The 20,734-nt window shown below is 42.5% G+C and overlaps 1 protein-coding gene across 1 annotated transcript in view; it reads left to right on the top strand.

The window, feature by feature from the left end:
• thsd7ba (thrombospondin, type I, domain containing 7Ba) overlaps positions 1-20,734 on the top strand; it is a 531,947-nt gene that overhangs the window by 293,816 nt on the left and 217,397 nt on the right. Inside the window, 2 exon segments of the mRNA XM_061918320.1 lie at positions 11,337-11,528; positions 11,653-11,884. Coding sequence (XP_061774304.1) covers positions 11,337-11,528; positions 11,653-11,884 — 424 coding nt within the window.

The following is a 20,734-nucleotide window of genomic DNA, read 5'->3' as shown; positions in this document are numbered from 1 at the left end:
TGCCCCAAGTGGAGGAGTTCAAGTACCAAGGAGTCTTGTTCACGAGTTGGGGAAGAGTGGATCGTGAGATCGACAGGCGGATCGGTGCGGCGTCTTCAGTAATGCGGAAGTTGTACCGATCCGTTGTGGTGAAGAAGGAGCTGAGCCGGAGGGCAAAGTTCTCAATTTACCGGTCGATCTACGTTCCCATCCTCACCTATGGTCATGAGCTTTGGGTCATGACCGAAAGGATAAGATCACGGGTACAAGCGGCCGAAATGAGTTTGGGTCTTTCGCTTAGAGATAGGGTGAGAAGCTAATAAAAATAATAATCCTGAGCCGGCGGTAATACTAAGCATGCGCTAATTATTTTGCGAAACGAGTTTGACCCGGCAGTAATTCTAGGCAGGCGCATACTACATACCTGGCGGCAATTCATGGAAATGCGGTATCTAGAACTAGCTGCATTGTGCTCAAACAACCACCAGGTAGCAATTGTGAGCAGATAATACTGAATCAGCTCTTTCTCTTTTTAAATTTGTCATCAGCTCAGTATTGCATTATTCCCCCGTTCTCCACTCACGCTGTGAGTGAGGGATGAGGGAAAAACTCGCCCAGACCCACTGCATGTATCCATGTAGTTGACGTCCACATCCACCCCCTGTGGCTGCAAAATGTTGGCCGCCTGTGGTTCTGTTCCGGGAGCAGCATCCTGTCTTCCTTCAGTGTCATCTGCTCTGCCATTAGGCATATGTGTCATCAGGGGCCCCGGTCATAATCACATTGATCATACGGACAGACTTTTGTACTTTCTGAATCATTTGAGAAATAATTGTCACACCACGCCGAGTCTTATTTTGAGTTGCTGGGTGTAGTTTTAGTTCCTTGCTCATGCTCGTATTTTGTGTTTTTTCCCTTCCTATTTTTCAATCAATCAATCAATCAATGTTTATTTATATAGCCCCAAATCACAAATGTCTCAAAGGACTGCACAAATCATTACGACTACAACATCCTCGGAAGAACCCACAAAAGGGCAAGGAAAACTCACACCCAGTGGGCAGGGAGAATTCACATTCAGTGGGACGCCAGTGACAATGCTGACTATGAGAAACCTTGGAGAGGACCTCAGATGTGGGCAACCCCCCCCCCTCTAGGGGACCGAAAGCAATGGATGTCGAGCGGGTCTAACATGATACTGTGAAAGTTCAATCCATAGTGGCTCCAAGACAGCAGTGAGAGTCCCGTCCACAGGAAACCATCTCAAGCGGATCAGCAGCGTAGAGATGTCCCCAACCGATACAGGCGAGCGGTCCATCCTGGGTCTCGACTCTGGACAGTCAGTACTTCATCCATGGTCATCGGACCGGACCCCCTCCACAAGGGAGGGGGGGGACATAGGAGAAAGAAAAGAAGCGGCAGATCAACTGGTCTAAAAAGGAGGTCTATTTAAAGGCTAGAGTATACAGATGAGTTTTAAGATGAGACTTTTCCCTTTCCTGCAGCAGCTTTACGCCTTCCATCGAGCAGATTTCCCCTCACCTGTTTTTTTGTTTATAATTAGCACTGTTTAAGCTGAGCTTGCGACATAATTTGTTTGTCGAGACATTATTGACTATTCACTGGTCACTATTGACGGAGATAGATATCTACATATATGCATATTTAACAGATATTTATTTTGTCCCATTGTCATATTTGAAATAGCTAGTGTTCTATCTTGTACTCTGTCTCTTGACCGATGGTACACTGTAGACGACCATGTGCTCGGAATGCAAGTTGGCTCCAGCTGAGGAAGACAATAGACAAGTGTATTCGCTCTGTAGGGGGGAAGGGAGGGCGAGTGGTGTATTGAAAAAGGCAAGACTTCCGTAGTATTTTCAGATCAACTTGGGGGCGATGCGATCTTAATGTGTTGTTAATAGAATTGGTCTCCCAAAGCTTTGGAATAAAATGTCAGAATAACTATTCTGCCTGGGATTCATTTAAAATCAGCTTATGTGTCATCAAAAGAACTCGGGGGTTACCAGCAGCTTAAATTCCCAGCAAGAGGAACATCTGGTCAAAACGCAACACTATAGACCAGGGGTCAGGAACCTTCCTGGCTGAGAAGCCAAGAAGTCAAATATTTTAAAATGTATTTCCATAAGAGCCATATAATATATATTTTTTTAACACTGAACACAACAAAATACATGCATTTTTAAGTGAGACCAACATTTCTAGAGTATAATAGGTCTCTTATTCTTTGTAATAACATTGTTATTCTGAAGCTAACTGTGGAGGGGACGTGGCCTGCGGGCCTGCAGCGAAGCAGGATCGGCCTCAAAATCAGCGACAGGTGCGTAGACGGCCCACTTGGGCCTCGTTATCTAATTACCTGTTGCTCTGTTTATAAGCAGCAGCCAGGAGGAGAGACTGGGTTGGGGCTGGAGCCAGAGCGCGAGCGAGAACGAAAGAGAAAAAGACAATTGTCAAAAGCAACTGAGAGACTTATAAACAAATAAAACAATATTGTAACCCTGAAACAGGCTCCCATGTCGGTGCTTGGTGGTCTGAAGAACCCTCTGGAGGGCAAGCCCCACACTGACCAATAATAAATAAATAACTTCTTACCATTAACGCAACTTCTTGAACAGGTGCGGTAGTAAACGGATGGATGGATTAAAAATGCATGAGAATGTTTTATATTTTGAACGTTATTTTTATCACTGTCATTACAAGTGGAATTAATCATTACTTATCGTGTTAAGCAACGTCAGCTCAGATTTACCCAAGAGCCAAATGCAGTCATCGAAAGAGCCACATCTGGCTCTAGAGCCTTTGGTTCCCTACTCCTGCTATAGACGATTCCTTCCTTGCTAAGTTCAAATGCGACCGTACTTTGTGGACACCATCTGCTCCACATTACTTGTGTTTTTTTCTGTGTTCCAGTTTCTTGTTGTGTTTCCCTCAGAGCACTTCTCTTGCTCTCGCTTTGTGTTTTGTTTGTTTAATCAATAAATACCCTTTTTACTGAACGCCGCCACCTGGTTCATCTGTGTTATAAAATCGCCAAAACCTTTGTCGTCTTCCACGACGCGACGCTTGACAACAATGTGATCCTTTCTATCATTTTGCTTCTGTAAAACGTTCACTTTATGTTTCAGCCCAACCACTTTTAATTACAACCATCCAGATGTTTATGAAGTGTCTCAGTATTATTTCTCACTTTCTTGGACGGCTGGATCTTTATTAGATCAAAGACGCATTTTGCAGGGTAGCAGAAAAAGAATGCTGATGACTGGGCTCCCGTTGGGGGGACCCAGTCTGGAGTGAGAAAAAAAAGCACATATACATACTACGACATACAACTCAAGACTTGCAACGAGGGGTTAGGGGGCAGGCGTCTGGCCCAAAGCTTGTCATACCATGTGTGTGTTTGTGTAGCTCAGAGGTCAAAAACCCGCGGCTCCTGAGCCACATGCGGCTCTTTGACCTTCCGATTATTCCTGGAGGTTTTTTGGATTTTAGTGCCTTTCCTAGAAATCACCCAGGGCAAACTTTCTACAATTTTCACCCGGACAACAATATTGAGGGCGTGCCGTGATGTCAGTGCCTTTAACGTCCGCTAAAACAGCCACTGAAGTGACTGCAATGCACACTTGCTCAACAGCCATACAGGTTACACTGAGGGTTGTGACATAAACAACTTTAACACTCTTATTAATATGCGCCACACTGTAAACCCACACCAAACAAGAATGACAAAAACATTTCGGGAGAACATCCCCACTGTAACACAACATAAACACAACAGAACAAATACCCAGAATCCCGTGCATCCCTAACTCTTTTGGGCTACATTATACACCCCCAGTACCACCAAACCCCGCCCACCTCAACCGCCGCAGCTATTTGTGCATGTTGTAGAGGGGGCCAAAGGCAAGCTGACATGATGTAGAGGGCGCCAAAAGCAGCGCCTTCATAGCAGGCCCTTATTTTTGTTAAATGGGTGAATAGTTGCCCTGAAATTCAGGAGACTCCAGGAAAATTGGGGAGGGTTGGCAAGTGTGATGCTGTCAAGTGGCATTCATACAAAAATTGCGGGCCTCACTAACATTAAATATTTATATTACAGTGCGGGCCGCGTGTCTGAGATCCCTGGTCTGCATGTAGTGTTTTTTCATTTTAAATTTCAAAAGAGTTTTGTGGCTCCCATTGTTTTCTTTATCTGGGGCTTCACGGTGCCAGAAGGGGTTAGTGCGTCTGCCTCACAATACGAAGGTCCTGCAGTCCTGGGTTCAATCCCAGGCTCGGGATCTTTCTGTGTGGAGTTTGCATGTTCTCCCCGTGAATGCGTGGGTTCCGTCCAGGTACTCCGGCTTCCTCCCACTTCCAAAGACATGCACCTGGGGATAGGTTGATTGGCAACACTAAGTTGACCTTAGTTTGTGAATGTGAGTGTGAATGTTGTCTGTCTATCTGTGTTGGCCCTGCGATTGTAGCTGAGACAGGCGCCAGCGCCCCCCGCGACCCCAAAAGGGAATAAGCGGTAGGAAAATGGATGGGCAGATGTTCAAAATGGCTCTTTGAGTGGTAAAGGTTGCCGACCCCTGTTGTAGCTTGTATTTTTCGTGGATGGATACGTTTGTGTAACCCTGCAGCGTGTCTCTGTTCCCCGACCTAGGTCCTCTCTCCAACGCGATAGCACACCCAGTCAGTCCAACAAACAATCAGGAAAAACAGAGAAAGAATCTATTGCGCCTTCACTGCACTGTCCTCTGGGAGAGTCTCGAAGAAGCGACCTTACCACGTCGCTCGCAGCCAGGGAAACCCATCTAGATTAGAATGTTAGTTTTTGTGGAGAGCAAAAACAAATGTTACATTTCCACTGTAATTGTTTATTTCTGGTCCTCAAATTCATCATACTTCACCATCGGAGCAGACGGCGTCTCCAGATGTCGTCAAGTTTGCAATGAAATCCAAAATTGGAAAAGTCTGAGTGCCTACAGTTTTTCTCGCATTCGCGAATGATTGGTGGCAGCTCTAGGGTCCTCTGAATGGCTGCAACCCCCCTCCAAAGTGTCCATACACCAAGGCAACGCTCATTCCAATCAGCAGATGTTCTTTAATTATGATTCTGAATAGGGAAATGTCTTCTACGTCCACGACTGAAAGGCTCGCCGGGCACGCGGCACTCCTCTTCTCCCAAGAGTCCGTCGTCTGTCCAGCGACAACCGTTCTGTCAAGACAGGCGGGTTTCTCCAAACCCGGGATCTTGTCAATTTCGTTGAGAGGCCAGTTGATCAATGCCATTGTTTATATTTTAGAGAGCAAAGAGCAAACACGAGACCAAACAAAGAAGCAAACAGGAGAAATAAGGGAGAGGGAAAGGGAGTGTCCCCCTTCGATGAGTGCCAGTGAGAAATATATATTGACAGTGTGTCTGCTTCACAATACGAAGGTCCTGAGTAGTCCTGGGTTCAATCCCGGGCTCGGGATCTTTCTGTGTGGAGTTTGCATGTTCTCCCCGTGACTGCGCGGGTTCCCTCCGGGTACTCTGGCTTCCTCCCACCTCCAAAGACATGCACCTGGGGATAGGTTGATTGGCAATACTAATTTGGACCTAGTGTGTGAAGGTTGTCTGTCTATCTGTGTTGGCCCTGCGATGAGGTGGCGACTTGTCCAGGGTGTACTCCGCCTCCCGCCCGATTGTAGCTGAGATGGGCAACAGCGCCCCCCGCGACCCCAAAGGGAATAAGTGGTCGAAAATCGATGGATGGATGGATGTTTTTGACACTTTATTACTGCCAATGTCCTCGTGCTGGCTATGAGGTATTGGGACCCACCCTTTAGGAGGTGTGAGAATAATATATTTTTAAGGTTTTACTACTTACGTAAAAGATACTACATGGTCTAGCTCCATCCTATCTTGCCGATTGTATTGTACCATATGTCCCGGCAAAAAAATCTGCGTTCAAAGGACTCCGGCTTGTTAGTGATTCCCAAAGCCCAAAAAAAGTCTGCGGGCTATAGAGCGTTTTCATTTCAGGCTCCAGTACTCTGGAATGCCCTCCCGGTAAAAGTTCGAGATGCTACCTCAGTAGAAGCATTTAAGTCTCACCTTAAAACTCATTTGTATACTCTAGCCTTTAAATAGACTCCCTTTTTAGACCAGTTGATCTGCCGTTTCTTTTCTTTTTCTTCTATGTCCCACTCTCCTTTGTGGAGGGGGTCCGGTCCGATCCGGTGGCCATGTACTGCTTGCCTGTGTATCGGCTGGGGACATCTCTGCGCTGCTGATCCGCCTCCGCTTGGGATGGTTTCCTGCTGGATCCGCTTTGGACTGGACTCTCGCGACTGTGTTGGATCCATTATAGATTGAACTTTCATAGTATCATGTTAGACCCGCTCGACATCCATTGCTTTCGTCCTCTCCAAGGTTCTCATAGTCATCATTGTCACCGACGTCCCACTGGGTGTGAGTTTTCCTTGCCCTTATGTGGGCCTACCGAGGATGTCGTAGTGGTTTGTGTTGTGGTTTGTGCAGCCCTTTGAGACACTAGTGATTTAGGGCTATATAAGTAAACATTGATTGATTGATTTAAGTGTTCTTTCTTAATCCATAGTCATGTTGGAAGCTGTTTGAACACCTTGGGTCTATGTCCGCTTGTAAACTCTTTGTTTCACCTTGAAGGCACCGTACTGTCCCAATAGGGCTAGTGGTTAGAGTGTCCGCCCTGAGATCGGTAGGTTGTGAGTTCAAACCCCGGCCGAGTCATACCAAAGACTATAAAAATGGGACCCATTGCCTCCCTGCTTGGCACTCAGCATCAAGGGTTGGAATTGGCAGTTAAATCACCATAAATGAACCCAGTGCTGCCCACTGCTCTCCTCACTTCCCAGGGGGTGATCAAGGTCAAATGCAGAGGACACATTTCACCACACGAGTGTGTGACAATCATGGGTACTTTAACTTTAACTTATTTGTTTGGAACAGCATCTGTATTTATTCCTGAGCTGTTTTCGATCTACATAAGCTTTGATTCAGTTCCCCCTTCTTATCAGCAGGTGCTGATAAGAAGGGGGGGTTCTCACTGTAAGAGTTAACTCTTTTTGTCTTACTTTTAGACCTCTTCTTGCTGATGCTATTGTGGCATTGTAAGGGCTGGTCTCCTAAAGCTTTAGTAAAACTTGGCCCTGTAAGAATAAAGTTAACTCCTTTCGTCTTACTTTTAGACCTCTTCTTGCTGATGCTATTGTGGCATTGTAAGGGCTGGTCTCCTAAAGCTTTAGTAAAACTTGGCCATGTACTATTCTGTCTCGGTGGTCCTTCTTTCTCAAGATGTATGTCATCCAAAAGAATTTGGGATTGACCAGTGTGTTTTATAAGCTTTGATTTAGTTCTCCCTTCTTATCAGCAGGTGCTGATAGGAAGGGGGGGGGGGGGGAGGGGGTCTCACTATAAGAGTTAACTCCCTTTGTCTTACTTTTAGACCTCTTCTTGCTGATGCTATACATAAGCTTTGATTTAATTCTCCCTTCTTATCAGCAGGTGCTGATAAGAGGGGGGGTTCTCACTATAAGATTTAAGTCCTTTTGTCTTACTTTTAGACCTCTTCTTGCTGATGCTATTGTGGCATTGTAAGGGCTGGTCTCCTAAAGCTTTAGTAAAACTTGGCCATGTACTATTCTGTCTCGGTGGTCCTTCTTTCTCAAGATGTATGTCATCCAAAAGAATTTGGGATTGACCAGTGTGTTTTATAAGCTTTGATTTAGTTCTCCCTTCTTATCAGCAGGTGCTGATAAGAAGGGGGGGGGGGGGGGGGGGGTTTCTCACTATAAGAGTTAACTCCCTTTGTCTTACTTTTAGACCTCTTCTTGCTGATGCTGTACATAAGCTTTGATTTAGTTCTCCCTTCTTATCAGCAGGTGCTGATAAGAAGGGGGGGTTCTCACTATAAGAGTTAACTCCTTTTGTCTTACTTTTAGACCTCTTCTTGCTGATGCTATCGTGGCATTGTAAGGGCTGGTCTCCTAAAGCTTTAGTAAAACTTGGCCATGTACTATTCTGTCTCGATGGTCCTTCTTTCTCCAGATGTATGTCATCCAAAAGAATTTGGGATTGACCAGTGTGTTTTATTTCCTGAGAGGGAGACTGGTCGCGGGCAACAGAGGGAAGAGTCGACCCAGGTGTTTTAATTAAGAGAAGTGACTAGAATTGAAGATCAACAAGTTATTCTGTACAAAAGAGCGATAGAGAACCGAGCCGTCTAAAGTCCCGCTCAATCTCTAAAATGGTCGCCCACCACATATGCTTTTGTCCTCCAAAACTGAAAGTTCACTCGACGCAAACACATTCTTGTCCACTCTCGCTCCCCGCACCTGGTACTTATTCCTCCGAGCCGAAATGACACAGAATGTGTGTGTATTTGCAAAGGTGGAAAACAGAGCGTGCATTCATTCTGTAAATTTTCTACGAGCAGAACCAAAGCCAAAGTTCAGCTTAGCTTCCATATCATGTAACGTCCTTTTTAAGTAATTTGAAACAATCATGCAAAGTGAGCTCTTCAACATTTGATTGTGCCAGTCCCAGTCTGAGGATTGACTGTGCTGAGGTCACAGGTCTATAGAACGTTTTAAAAAAAGTCGATACGTGACCCTCGATAGTTTCTCCGAGACCCCATTTGATCGTAACCGCAGTTCTTTTCAAAGTGCTCTATTATTTTGTCCAACAAGCTTTGTCTAAAAAGCCGCCTGTGGGGAGTGGAAGCGATTATTTGCATGCAGGCAAAGGTGAGCGCCTGCGTTTTTTTCCCCCATAACTACTTTAGTAATAACAGTGGAAAAGATCTATTGGCGGGTGGCTGAGCGGAATAGAAATCATTTTCAACAGAACGCAGGTAGTGGTGCTATTATCCGAGCAAGAGGCACAACTACCAATTCCTGTATTAATAATGCAATAGGACCCTGGGGCAGACGTCTATTTGCAGAGCCCCCCTCTCATGTTGTCCCTTTCCATTACACACTCACACACAAAGTTATGACTTTTGATGGTAATGTTTCCCGGCTGACAGTGTTTCCAGGCTTGTGATACAGCAGTTGCTTGTTTTGTTGTAATTTCAACATCCTACATTGGCTGCGAGATAGCGTACTATTGCTGTTGATGGGATAACAAATCAACACAACTTCATGCACATTCCTTGAAACAGCCTCAAGCAATCCAAAAGTGTCTTATTGTCAATAAACTGGCTTCCTCTTACTTATAACTATTTGTGGAAAATGACCCAAAATGATGGCTTCAACTGGCCAGGATCTTCAGCTCTCACTGGATCGGTTCGCAGCCGAGTGAGAAGCGACTGGGATGAGAATCAGCAGCTCCAAGTCCGAGTCTATGGTCATCGCCCAGGAAAGGGCGGAGTGCCATCTCCGGGTTGGGGAGGAGATCTTGCCCCAAGTGGAGGAGTTCAAGTACCTCGGAGTCTTGTTTACGAGTGAGTTAAGAGTGGACGCTGTATCTACGTTCCCATCCTCACCTATGGTCATGAGCTTTGGATTATGACTGAAAGGACACGGGTACAAGAAGGCCGAAATGAGTTTCCTCTGCCGGGTGGCGGGTCTCTCCCTTAGAGATAGAAAGAGAAACTCTGTCATCCGGGAGGAACTCAGAGTAAAGCCGCTGCTCCTCCACATTGAGAGGAGCCAAATGAGGTGGCTCGCGCACCTGTGGTTCGGGAACCTGAACGCCTCCCTAGGGAGGTGTTTAGGGCACGTACGACCGGCAGGAGGCCACGGGGAGGACTGTCTGGCTGGTGCTGGCTATGGATTGTTGATAGTCCGGGCTTGTCCCAGGTTCGAGTCCTGAGTGGAACAGAAAAAGCAGGGACTAAACCAGGCCGGTTACAGTGGCGCCGTAACCCGGATGAGGTTGAGTATAACGAGGCCAGTCGATGTGGCTCGGCCATGTTTACGGTTTTAAACCTCGTTCCCTGACAACCTCAAAAGCGGCGCTGGCTCTGGAGGGTTGATAGTCCAGGCTTTTAGCTAGCACGCTTGTCCCAGGTTTGAGTCCCGAGTGGAACACAAATGGCAGGGACTAAACCAGGCCGGTTACAGTGACACCGTGACCCGGATGAGGTTGAGTATAACGAGGCCAGCCGGTGTGGCTCGGCCATGTGTACGGTGGTAAACCTCACTCCCTGACAACCTTAAGAGCGGTGTTGGCTATGGAGGGTTGATAGTCAATCAATCAATGTTTACTTATATAGCCCTAAATCACTAGTGTCTCAAAGGGCTGCACAGACCACCACGACATCCTCGGTAGGCCCACATAAGGGCAAGGAAAACTCACACCCAGTGGGACGTCGGTGACAATGATGACTATGAGAACCTTGGAGAGGAGGAAAGCAATGGATGTCGAGCGGGTCTAACATGATACTGTGAAAGTTCAATCCATAATGGATCCAACACAGTCGCAAGAGTCCAGTCCAAAGCGGATCCAACACAGCAGTGAGAGTCCCGTTCACAGCGGAGCCAGCAGGAAACCATCCCAAGCGGAGGCGGATCAGCAGCGCAGAGATGTCCCCAGCCGATACACAGGCGAGCAGTACATGGCCACCGGATCGGACCGGACCCCCTCTACAAGGGAGAGTGGGACATAGAAGAAAAAGAAAATAAACGGCAGATCAACTGGTCTAAAAAGGGAGTCTATTTAAAGGCTAGAGTATACAAATGAGTTTTAAGGTGAGACTTAAATGCTTCCAGGCTTTTAGCTAGCACGCTTGTCCCAGGTTTGAGTCCCGAACGGAACACAAAAAGCAGGGACTGAACCAGGCCGGTTACAGCGGTGCCGTGACCCGGATGAGGGTGAGTATAACGATGCTCACTTCTTGACAACCTCAAAAGTGGTGCTGGCTATCTGGTTAATTAATAGCTCAGTAGCTAACACGACGAACGTCCCAGATTCGAGACCTGTGCGGAACAGAAAAAGCAGGAACTGTACCAGGGTGCTTAAAGTGTTGCCGTGACCCGGATGAGAGTACAGTTTAGGGGTGTCAGTGTAGAGAAGGCCAGGCGATGTGGCCGGGCCATGTGTTTGTTGGTAAACCTCACTCCCTGATAGCCTCAAGAGCAGTGTTGGCTTTTGGGTTGATTGCCCGGGCACATTTGGATGGAACGTCTCAGGTTCAAGTCTCCGGCGTAACATAATTAGCAGGACCAATGAGCCTTGTTAGCAAAAATGTCATCTTATTTTCACTTTTATTTGCCTTGTAAAAATTATATAAAGAGTTAGGGGGAGGAATTGGATTAAAAGGTTTGGTGCTTTAAAACGGATACCCCAAATCTCACATAGTTGATACTTCCGGCTTCCCCAGGTGAGGATGTGCCCCCGAGTTACTGTGGAGGAGACCCTCCCCCGACCCAAGCGCCTTGCGAGGTGGCCTGCCGGGCAGACTGTGTCCTCAGCGTCTGGTCCCCCTGGTCCCCGTGCACACACAGCTGTGCCTCAAAAACTGCAGACGGCCGACAAAGCCGAACGCGCACTGTGTTGGCGCTCCCGGGAAAAGGTAAGGCAATGCATTATGGGCCATCACTTCAAGACTTAGGGTTCTATCTGGACCCTAAGTTAGGAAATTAGTTTAGACTTCAAACGAATTCCCCTGTCCTGAAGTAACTTTTTTTTTTTTTCAGATGGGAAAAAGTGTCCAGGACCTCCGGCTTTGGAGGAGTGGAGAGTTTGCAACGACCACCCTTGCCTGGTGTTTTACTGGGAGGCTTCGGCATGGGGGCCCTGCATGGCGGATCCTTTTTTGGACTCTAATCAAACAACCAACTGGAACGAAACATCTGCCTGTGCTACGGGTGTCCAAATTCGGAAGGTGACCTGCCTGAAAATGAACGGTGGACTCATTGTGAGCAAAAGGTACGTTCTATAGCTTGGTATTGATTTTATTTCTACTCTGTCTAAAGGATGGTTTCTGTTTCGGTCTTTTGTATTCACAAGTAGATCCTCTGTTCTTTGATATAAATGTGTGTTGTTTTAATAGAAAACAGATAACGAGATGAGGCAATTCCTGAAGGAATTGCGTGTGAATGCTCCAATGGTGAAGTTGAACTGAAATGTTGACAGAATGTAGTATGAATGTCAGAATAGTTTGAATGTTGGAATGGTTTGAACGTTAAAAGGGGAACATTATCACCAGACCTATGTAAGCGTCAATATATACCTTGATGGTGCAGAAAAAAGACCGTCTATTTTTTTAACCGATTTCCGAACTCTAAATGGGTGAATTTTGGCGAATTAAACGCCTTTCCGTTTATCGCGCTGGAGGCGATGACGTCAGAATGTGACGTCGCCGAGGAAACACGCCCACCATTTTCATTTTCAACACATTACATAACACCGGGTCTCGGCTCTGTTATTTTCCGTTTTTTTGACTATTTTTTGGAACCCTGGAGACATCATGCCTTGACGGTGTGTAACAACACTAATAGGGAGGGATTCAAGTTGCACCACTGGCAAGAAATCTTCCGCCAGACCCCATTGAATGTGCCAGAGTGTCTCCACATTTGACCGGCGATGCTAAGGCAGACATGGCACAGAGATGTATGGATAACCTGCAGATGCATTTGCAACGATTAAGTCAACGAAATCACAAAGGTGAGTTTTGTTGATGTTGACTGCCAGCTAATCGATGCCAACGTGCTACGCTAATCGATGCTAACATGCTATTTACCGGCGGTGCTAAAGCATACATGGCACAGAGATGTATGGATAACCTGTAGATGCATTTGCAACTATATTACGTTTCCTTCCACCCACATTTAATGCGAAACAAACACTTACCAATCGACAGATTTAAGTTGCTCCAGTGTAAAAAGATGCGAAAGTCCTGATCGTTTGGTTCGCACATTTTACCGGCGATGCAAACGCAGCTATTCGGCCATGCTATGGCTATGAATAGCGTCAATAGCTATTCGCTCAATAGCTTCAGTTTCTTCTTCAATATTTTCATACCCCAACCATCTGTTTCAATACATGCGTAATCTGTTGAATCGCTTAAGTCGCTGAAATCCGAGTTTGAATCCGAGCTAATGTCGCTATATCTTGCTGTGGTATTCCCATTGTTTGTTTACATTGGCAGCACTGTGTGACGTCACAGGGAAATGGCCAGTGTCTTCGCAGAGAGACGAAAATAAGGCACTTTAAAGCTTTATTTAGGGATATTCCGAGACCGGTAAAATTTTGAAAAAAACTTCCAAAAATACAACAAGCCGCTGGGAACTGATTTTTATTGTTTTTAACCCTTTTGAAATTGTGATAATGTTCCCCTTTAAAGACTTTGAATTTCCAGGAAAAACTGTTTTTTTTTGTGGAACTTGGGAAAGTGTTAGTTGGATGAATTGAGTGTGTTGATATTGGAATGGTTTGAATTGGTTGCAAAATATGCGAATTGTGGAAGTTTAAAAAATGGTAATTTGGTTTTGAATGGGGAAAATGCCCCTGAAAATTGGCAATTCCTGGAAATCCGGCAATTGTTGAAGGAGAGCACTGGAGTTTGAACAGGTTGGATATTTTAGAGTTGGAACGGTTTGAATTGGATAAAAAATGTGGGGAATGTGGAACCTTGAAAAAATGTCCCATTCATTTCAATAGGAATTTCGGGAAAACCGGGAATTTTTTTTGGAACATATTGAGGAAGTTGAATATTTTAGAGTTGAAGCGGTTTGAATCGGCTAAAAAATGTGGGGAATGTGGAACCTTGAAAAAATGTCCCATTCATTTCAATAGGAATTTCGGGAAAACCGGGAATTTTTTGGAACATATTGAGGAAGTTGAATATTTTAGAGTTGGAACGGTTTGAATCGGCTAAAAGATGTGGGAATTATGGAACTTTGAAAAATGTCCCATTCATTTGAATTGGAATTTCGGGAAAAGCGGGAATTTTTGGGGAAAATGTCCAAAAAAAACTTGCAATTGCTGAATAAGTTAAATGGCTGGTTTTGGAATGTTTGAAATCAGTCGAGAAATGTTGAAGTAGCAACATTTTTAATTGAGAAATGGTATTAAGAAATGCCTGCAATTTCGGGAAAATCGGGAAATTTTTCCAGTTCAAAAAAATTGCCTCATTTTTTTTTCCTGATTAAGAGGAATGTTTGGACAGAGGAACGGTTGAAGTGGGTTGAAAAATGTGGAAGGTGTAGTCGTTAGAAAAAAAGGGTCAAAAAAGTGTTTGAAAAGAAAGGGAAATCTGGGAATTCCTGAAATGTTTTGGAACGTGAAAAAAATCATAGTTTGAATCTCCAGGGTGAGTGAAACATGTTGAAGGTGGAATGGTTTAAATTGGTTGAAAAATGTGGAAATTTCCATTGATTTTGAATGGGAAAAATGTCCCGGAAAACCTGGAATTCTGGGAAATTTTGTGTGAATGCTTTTGGAAGTAGTCACACGATTGTGCAAATTTGCCACATCCTGCTTGGAAAAGGAATACAAAAAAATATCCTAAAGGAGTTTAACTATTTTATAAGGCTGAAATTTCTCACTGATTATTCATATTTTTCATTGAGTTTATATAAACTGTATTTCTTTCTAAGAGAACAAGACTGTTTTTGTGCTGTTTTGATTCAATATATTGCGTATTTTCCGGACTATGGAGCACACCGGAATACAAGCCACACCCACAACATTTTAGGAAAAAATGTTTTTCCCATATGTTAGCCGCACCGGATTAGAAAACTCAGATATGTATGTTTTGACATGAGTTATTTACACAGAAACATTTTGTAAATGTTTTTTTGAATGCTTTAGTTGTTTCCAAACACGGCAGTAAAACGGCTGATCAAACAAAATACAAGTCATTATCGCGGTCTCCAATCAGCTTAAAAGACTTAATAACTCCACGGTGAGGTTCTTTGGTTGATATACTGATGAATTTGTGAATATGTTGAACAGAATGCCTCTTTAAGTTAATATTACTAACACAGACACTCGTAAATGTGGTAGCATATTAGCTAATGCTATTGACGCTATACGGCTAGCACGTACAAATATGCGTGAAAATACTCCTCCAGACATCACACATGGGACGCTTTCGTAAGTAATAATTGTTTTAGTTATATTGTAAAACTCAAAAATGTTGCTTGGAGTGATGAACGAAGAATCCAGAGCAAACTTGTCCAAAAGGTGGCGCCATAGCACAAACAATGCTTACCTTAGCCATACTTGCCAACCTTCAGACCTCCGAATTCGGGAGATGGAGGGGGGGCGTAGCGGGTGTTGAATATTCAAATATTTCATATATATATATATATATATATATATATATATATATATATGAAATATTTGAATATATATATATATATATATATATATATATATGAAATATTTGAATATTCAACACCCGCTACGCCCCCCCTCCATCTCCCGAATTCGGAGGTCTGAAGGTTGGCAAGTATGGCTAAGGTAAGCATTGTTTGTGCTATATATATATATATATATATATATATATATATATATATATATATATATATATATATATAAATATGATCTACAAAATTTGCAGGCAGCATACCCCTACCCCTTTGAGCTGTCCTGGATGAAATGAAATTAATTTTTCTTCTTCCTACTCGTCGTCGCCATGTCTCTTCTTTGTTTTTCTGCTTTGTCTCTGTTATGTTTTTGGACATTACTACTTGCCGTATTTTTGAAGCAATGCATGATGGGAATCCGGATGTTGTCTGTCAGTGTATTAATGTACAAACACGCTGAGAAATACTATATAGGTTATAGATAAACCTATGGATAACGGAGACATATATAAGAGTCTCCTTTTTAGATGGGAAAGGACGCTAAAGGCACGCCCCCAATATTGTTGTCCGGGTGGAAATCGGGAGAAAGTCGGGAGAATTGTTGCCCCGGGAGATTTTCGGGAAGGGCACTGAAATTCGGGAGTCTCCCGGAAAAATCAGCGAAGAAAAGTCAATAAATTAGAAGCACCTTTTTTTCTGCCGCCGGATTAAAAGCGTAGGAAAAAAAAAAATGTATACAGTCCGGGATTTACACTAGTTAACGTTTTTTCGAAACTGTTATACCTCCCCAAGCGATACGAGACATTGCAGAAGGGTTTTCTTAACTTTTGTACAATCAGCTACTCCGAACAACAAAATTCCAAACACTATTCGCTTTCGTTCTTTCATTTGTGTACCGCAAACCGTCATTAGGGTCGGGGGTGTCCCAGTTGACTTTAGGCAAGAGTCGGGGTACCCCTTCAACGCAGTCACTATTTTCTTTTTTGAGATAAAAAAAAATACCAACACTTGGACAAAAGAGAAATGAATAATTTAGAACATTTACCCTCCCTTAGCACCATATACTGCATTATTAATAGTACTGTAAATTAATTATGGAAGGGATTTGTAGCCCTTACCCTTGTCCTACGTTTCACACAAGCCCACATAGGTTGGAATAAAAGTTGGCAATATGGCAACAAGCTGCATTATCATTCACCAATAATTTGTATTGTTATATCATTGAAATTAGGAAAACTATTGCATTGGCATCAGTTTCAACCTGAGAGAGAGTCAAAGCGAAAGAGTTAAGTCTGGTATAATATTTACTGAAATGTGTTTAGGGAGAAGATGCCTTTTAATTAGAGATATTGATAAATGCTTTAAAACAGGGGTCACCAACCTTTTTGAAACCGAGAGCCACTTCTTGGGTACTGATTAATGCGAAGGGCTACCAGTTTGATACACACTTAAATAAATTGCCAGAAATAGCCAATTTGCTCAATTTAACTTTAATATGTTATTATTAATAATTAATGATATTTATCTTTGTGGAAACACTGATCATCTTAATGATTTCTCACAATAAATATATGATGACATGTTTTAAAAGGTTAAAATCCAATCCGCTCTTTGTTAGAATATATAACAAATTGGACCAAGCTATATTTCTAACAAAGACAAATCATTATTTCTTCCAGATTTTCCAGAACAAATTTTTTTAAAGAAATTCTAAGGACTTTAAAATAAGATTTTAATTTGATTCTACAGATTTTCTAGATTGTCAGAATATTTTTATTCTATTTTAATCATAATAAGTTGTATTTATCATTCTTTAAAATAAGAACAAAAAATTATTGAACATTGTTTTAAATTATCAGGAAAAAAGTTGAAAACATTTTAAATGTAAAAAGATATATGTGTTTAAAAATCCTAAAATCATTTTTAAGGTTGTATTTTTTCTCTAAAATTGTCTTTCTGAAAGTTACAAGAAGCAATGAAAAAAAAAATGAATTTATTTAAACAAGTGAAGACCAAGTCTTTAAAATATATTCTTGGATTTTCAAATTCTATTTGAGTTCTGTCCCTCTTAGATATAAAAATGTCGAATAAAGCAAGACCAGTTTGCTAGTAAATAAATGAAATTTAAAAAAACAGAGGCAGCTCACTGGTAAGTGCTGCTGTGACGGACTCACGTCGTCGTCTTGCGGGTTCCATGGACCACCAAGGAAGGACATGACTTCGAGCGGGTTTGACTTGCTTTATTTTCCCACACAAACTTGTCTGCGGTTGGGTCGCTCTTCCGCTGTGTCTCCTGTCTCCCTCTGCTGCTCGCTCCGCCGTCTGCTTTTCAGCAGCACGTACTTCAGTCCACCTGTTCTTGTCTCCGTCTCCGTCGTTGTATGTGTTTTTCTGGCTCCGCACCATCATCAGCCCCGTTCTCTCCTCCTTATCCCCTTTTATACAGCGAGAGGAGATATATTAATCGTGTACAGGTGCGCAATCCACAAACCTGATTTTGCTCGACATCCCCGCCTCCTCGCCGCCATCTTGGGCCGGGCTCCAGCATGCCCTGCCTCTCTGTCAGACCGTCGGCTCCGCCTCTCCACAGCTGCCATTTGAGCTATTTTTAGAATAGGCCAGCGGGCGACTCATCTGGTCCTTACGGGCGACCTGGTGCCCGCGAGCACCGTGTTGGTGACCCCTGGTCTATAACAAACACAAGAGTGTGTTGTTGCCGGTGCTGTAGCCGTGGCGAACCAGCGAGCTAGCTCGGTGACTGACTAACGACACCACGTCTATGGTTTGGGATTATTTTAAAGTGTGTCCGACGGATAAAAAAAAACTGGCAATTTGCAGTAACCGCAAAAAGTTGCTTATCCGAAGGGGAACTAAGACATCTTCCTTTAATACGAGTAATTTGATCTCCCACCTCTTTAGGAATCATAAGGAGATACACGATGAATACAAGCGGAATATGGATGAAATGCAAATACCAAAAATAAATAGTCGTTTGAAGACTCCGACGAGGAAAAGCGAAAACCTATATTTTTTACCATTAAAAAAATCTATATATCCGCTTTTTCCGAAATTCCCAAATTTTGGAGAAATTCCCATTAAAATCAATGGGACATTCTTCAAAGTTCCACAACTCCAACATGTTTTCAAGTGATTCAAACCGTTCCAACTTCAAAATATCCAACACATCCAGAAAATGTGTGCTCTATTTCAACAATTCCCTAAAAAAATTCCAGGATTTCAGTTCAACTTCAACCAGTGAAATAGCTCTGCAGTAGAAACTACCACGTACTCTGTAATCTACAGCAATGTGCTGGAATATCATTTTTAGTTCTATCATGACAACAATAACACTTAACAGACCTCACCACCACCGTCAAAACATTCCTCTTAATCAGGGCAAAAAATTTAGTTTTTTTTTTTAAATGGAAAAATTTCCGGTTTCCCCGAAATTCCAGGGATTCCATTTGTAAATTAAACATGCCCTTAAGTGATTATTTCTCGACCGATTTTGAAAAATTCTAAAACCAACCATTTCAACCCTTTTAGACTATTCAAAAATGTTTTTTTTTACCATTTTCTAAAAAAATTCCGGTTTTTCCCGAAATTCCCATTAAAATCAATGGGACATTCTTCAAAGTTCTACAACTGCAACATTTTTCATTTGATTCAAACCGTTCCAACTTCAAAATATTCAGCACGTCCAGGAAATGTGTGCTCTACTTCAACAATTCCCGAAGAAAATTCCAGGATTTCAGTTCAACTTCAACCAGTGAAATAGCTCTGCAGTAGAAACTACCACGTACTCTGTAATCTACAGCAATGTGCTGGAATATCAGTTTTAGTTCTATCATGACAACAATAACACTTAACAGACCTCACCGCCATCGTCAAAACATTCCTCTTAATCAGGGCAAAAAACTATTTTATTTTTTTAAAATGGAAACATTTCCGGTTTCCCCGAAATTCCAGGGATTCCATTTCTAAATTAAACATGCCCTTAAGTGATTATTTCTCGACCGATTTTGAAAAATTCTAAAACCAACCATTTCAACCCTTTTAGACCATTCAAAAATGTTCTAAAAAATTCCGGCTTTTCCCGAAATTCCCATTAAAATCAATGGGACATTCTTCAAAGTTCCACAACTCCGACATGTTTTCATGTGATTCAAACCGTTCCAACTTCAAAATATTAAGCACATCCAGAAAATGTGTGCTCTACTTCAACAATTCCCCCCCAAAATTCCAGGATTTCAGTTCAAGTTCAACCAGTGAAATAGGCTCTGCAGTAGAAACTACCACGTACTCTGTAATCTACAGCTATGTGCTGAATATATCAGTTTTAGTTCTATCATGACAACAATAAAACTTAACAGACCTCACCACCACCGTCAAAACTTTCCTCTTAATCAGGGCAAAAAACTAAGTTTTTCTTTATTAAATGGAAAAATTTCCGGTTTCCCCGAAATTCCAGGGATTCCATTTGTAAATTAAACATGCCCTTAAGTGATTATTTCTCGACCGATTTTGAAAAATTCTAAAACCAACCATTTCAACCCTTTTAGACCATTCAAAAATGTCCTAAAAAATTCCGGCTTTTCCCGAAATTCCCATTAAAATCAATGGGACATTCTTCAAAGTCCCACAACTCCGACATGTTTTCAAGTGATTCAAACCGTTTTAGTTCCATCACGACAACAATAACACTTAACAGACCTCACCGCCACCGTCAAAACATTCCTCTTAATCAGGGCAAAAAATTAACTTGTTTTTTTTAAATGGAAAAATTTCCGGTTTCCCCGAAATTCCAGGGATTCCATTTGTAAATTAAACATGCCCTTAAGTGATTATTTCTCGACCGATTTTGAAAAATTCTAAAACCAACCATTTCAACCCTTTTAGACCATTCAAAAATGTTTTTTTTTTTACCATTTTCTAAAAAAATTCCGTTTTTTCCCGAATTTCCAATTAAAATCAATGGGACATTCTTCAAAGTTCTACAACTGCAACATTTTTCATTTGATTCAAATTGTTCCTACTTCAAAATGTTCAGCACGTCCAGGAAATGTGTGCTCTACTTCAACAATTCCCCCCCAAAAATTCCTGGATTTCAGTTCAACTTCAACCAGTGAAATAGGCTCTGCAGTAGAAACTACCACGTACTCTGTAATCTACAGCTATGTGCTGAATATCAGTTTTAGTTCTATCATGACGACAATAACACTTAACAGACCTCACCACCACCGTCAAAACATTCCTCTTAATCAGGGCAAAAAATTTAGTTTTTTTTTTAAATGGAAAAATTTCCGGTTTCCCCGAAATTCCAGGGATTCCATTTGTAAATTAAACATGCCCTTAAGTGATTATTTCTCGACCGATTTTGAAAAATTCTAAAACCAACCATTTCAACCCTTTTAGACCATTCAAAAATGTTTTTTTTACCATTTTCTAAAAAATTCCGGCTTTT

The sequence above is a fragment of the Nerophis ophidion genome, linkage group LG13 (assembly GCF_033978795.1).
Source record: "Nerophis ophidion isolate RoL-2023_Sa linkage group LG13, RoL_Noph_v1.0, whole genome shotgun sequence".
Taxonomy (NCBI): domain Eukaryota; kingdom Metazoa; phylum Chordata; class Actinopteri; order Syngnathiformes; family Syngnathidae; genus Nerophis; species Nerophis ophidion.
The sequence above is the reverse complement of the archived record's forward strand: the minus strand, read 5'-3'. Positions and strand labels throughout refer to the sequence as shown.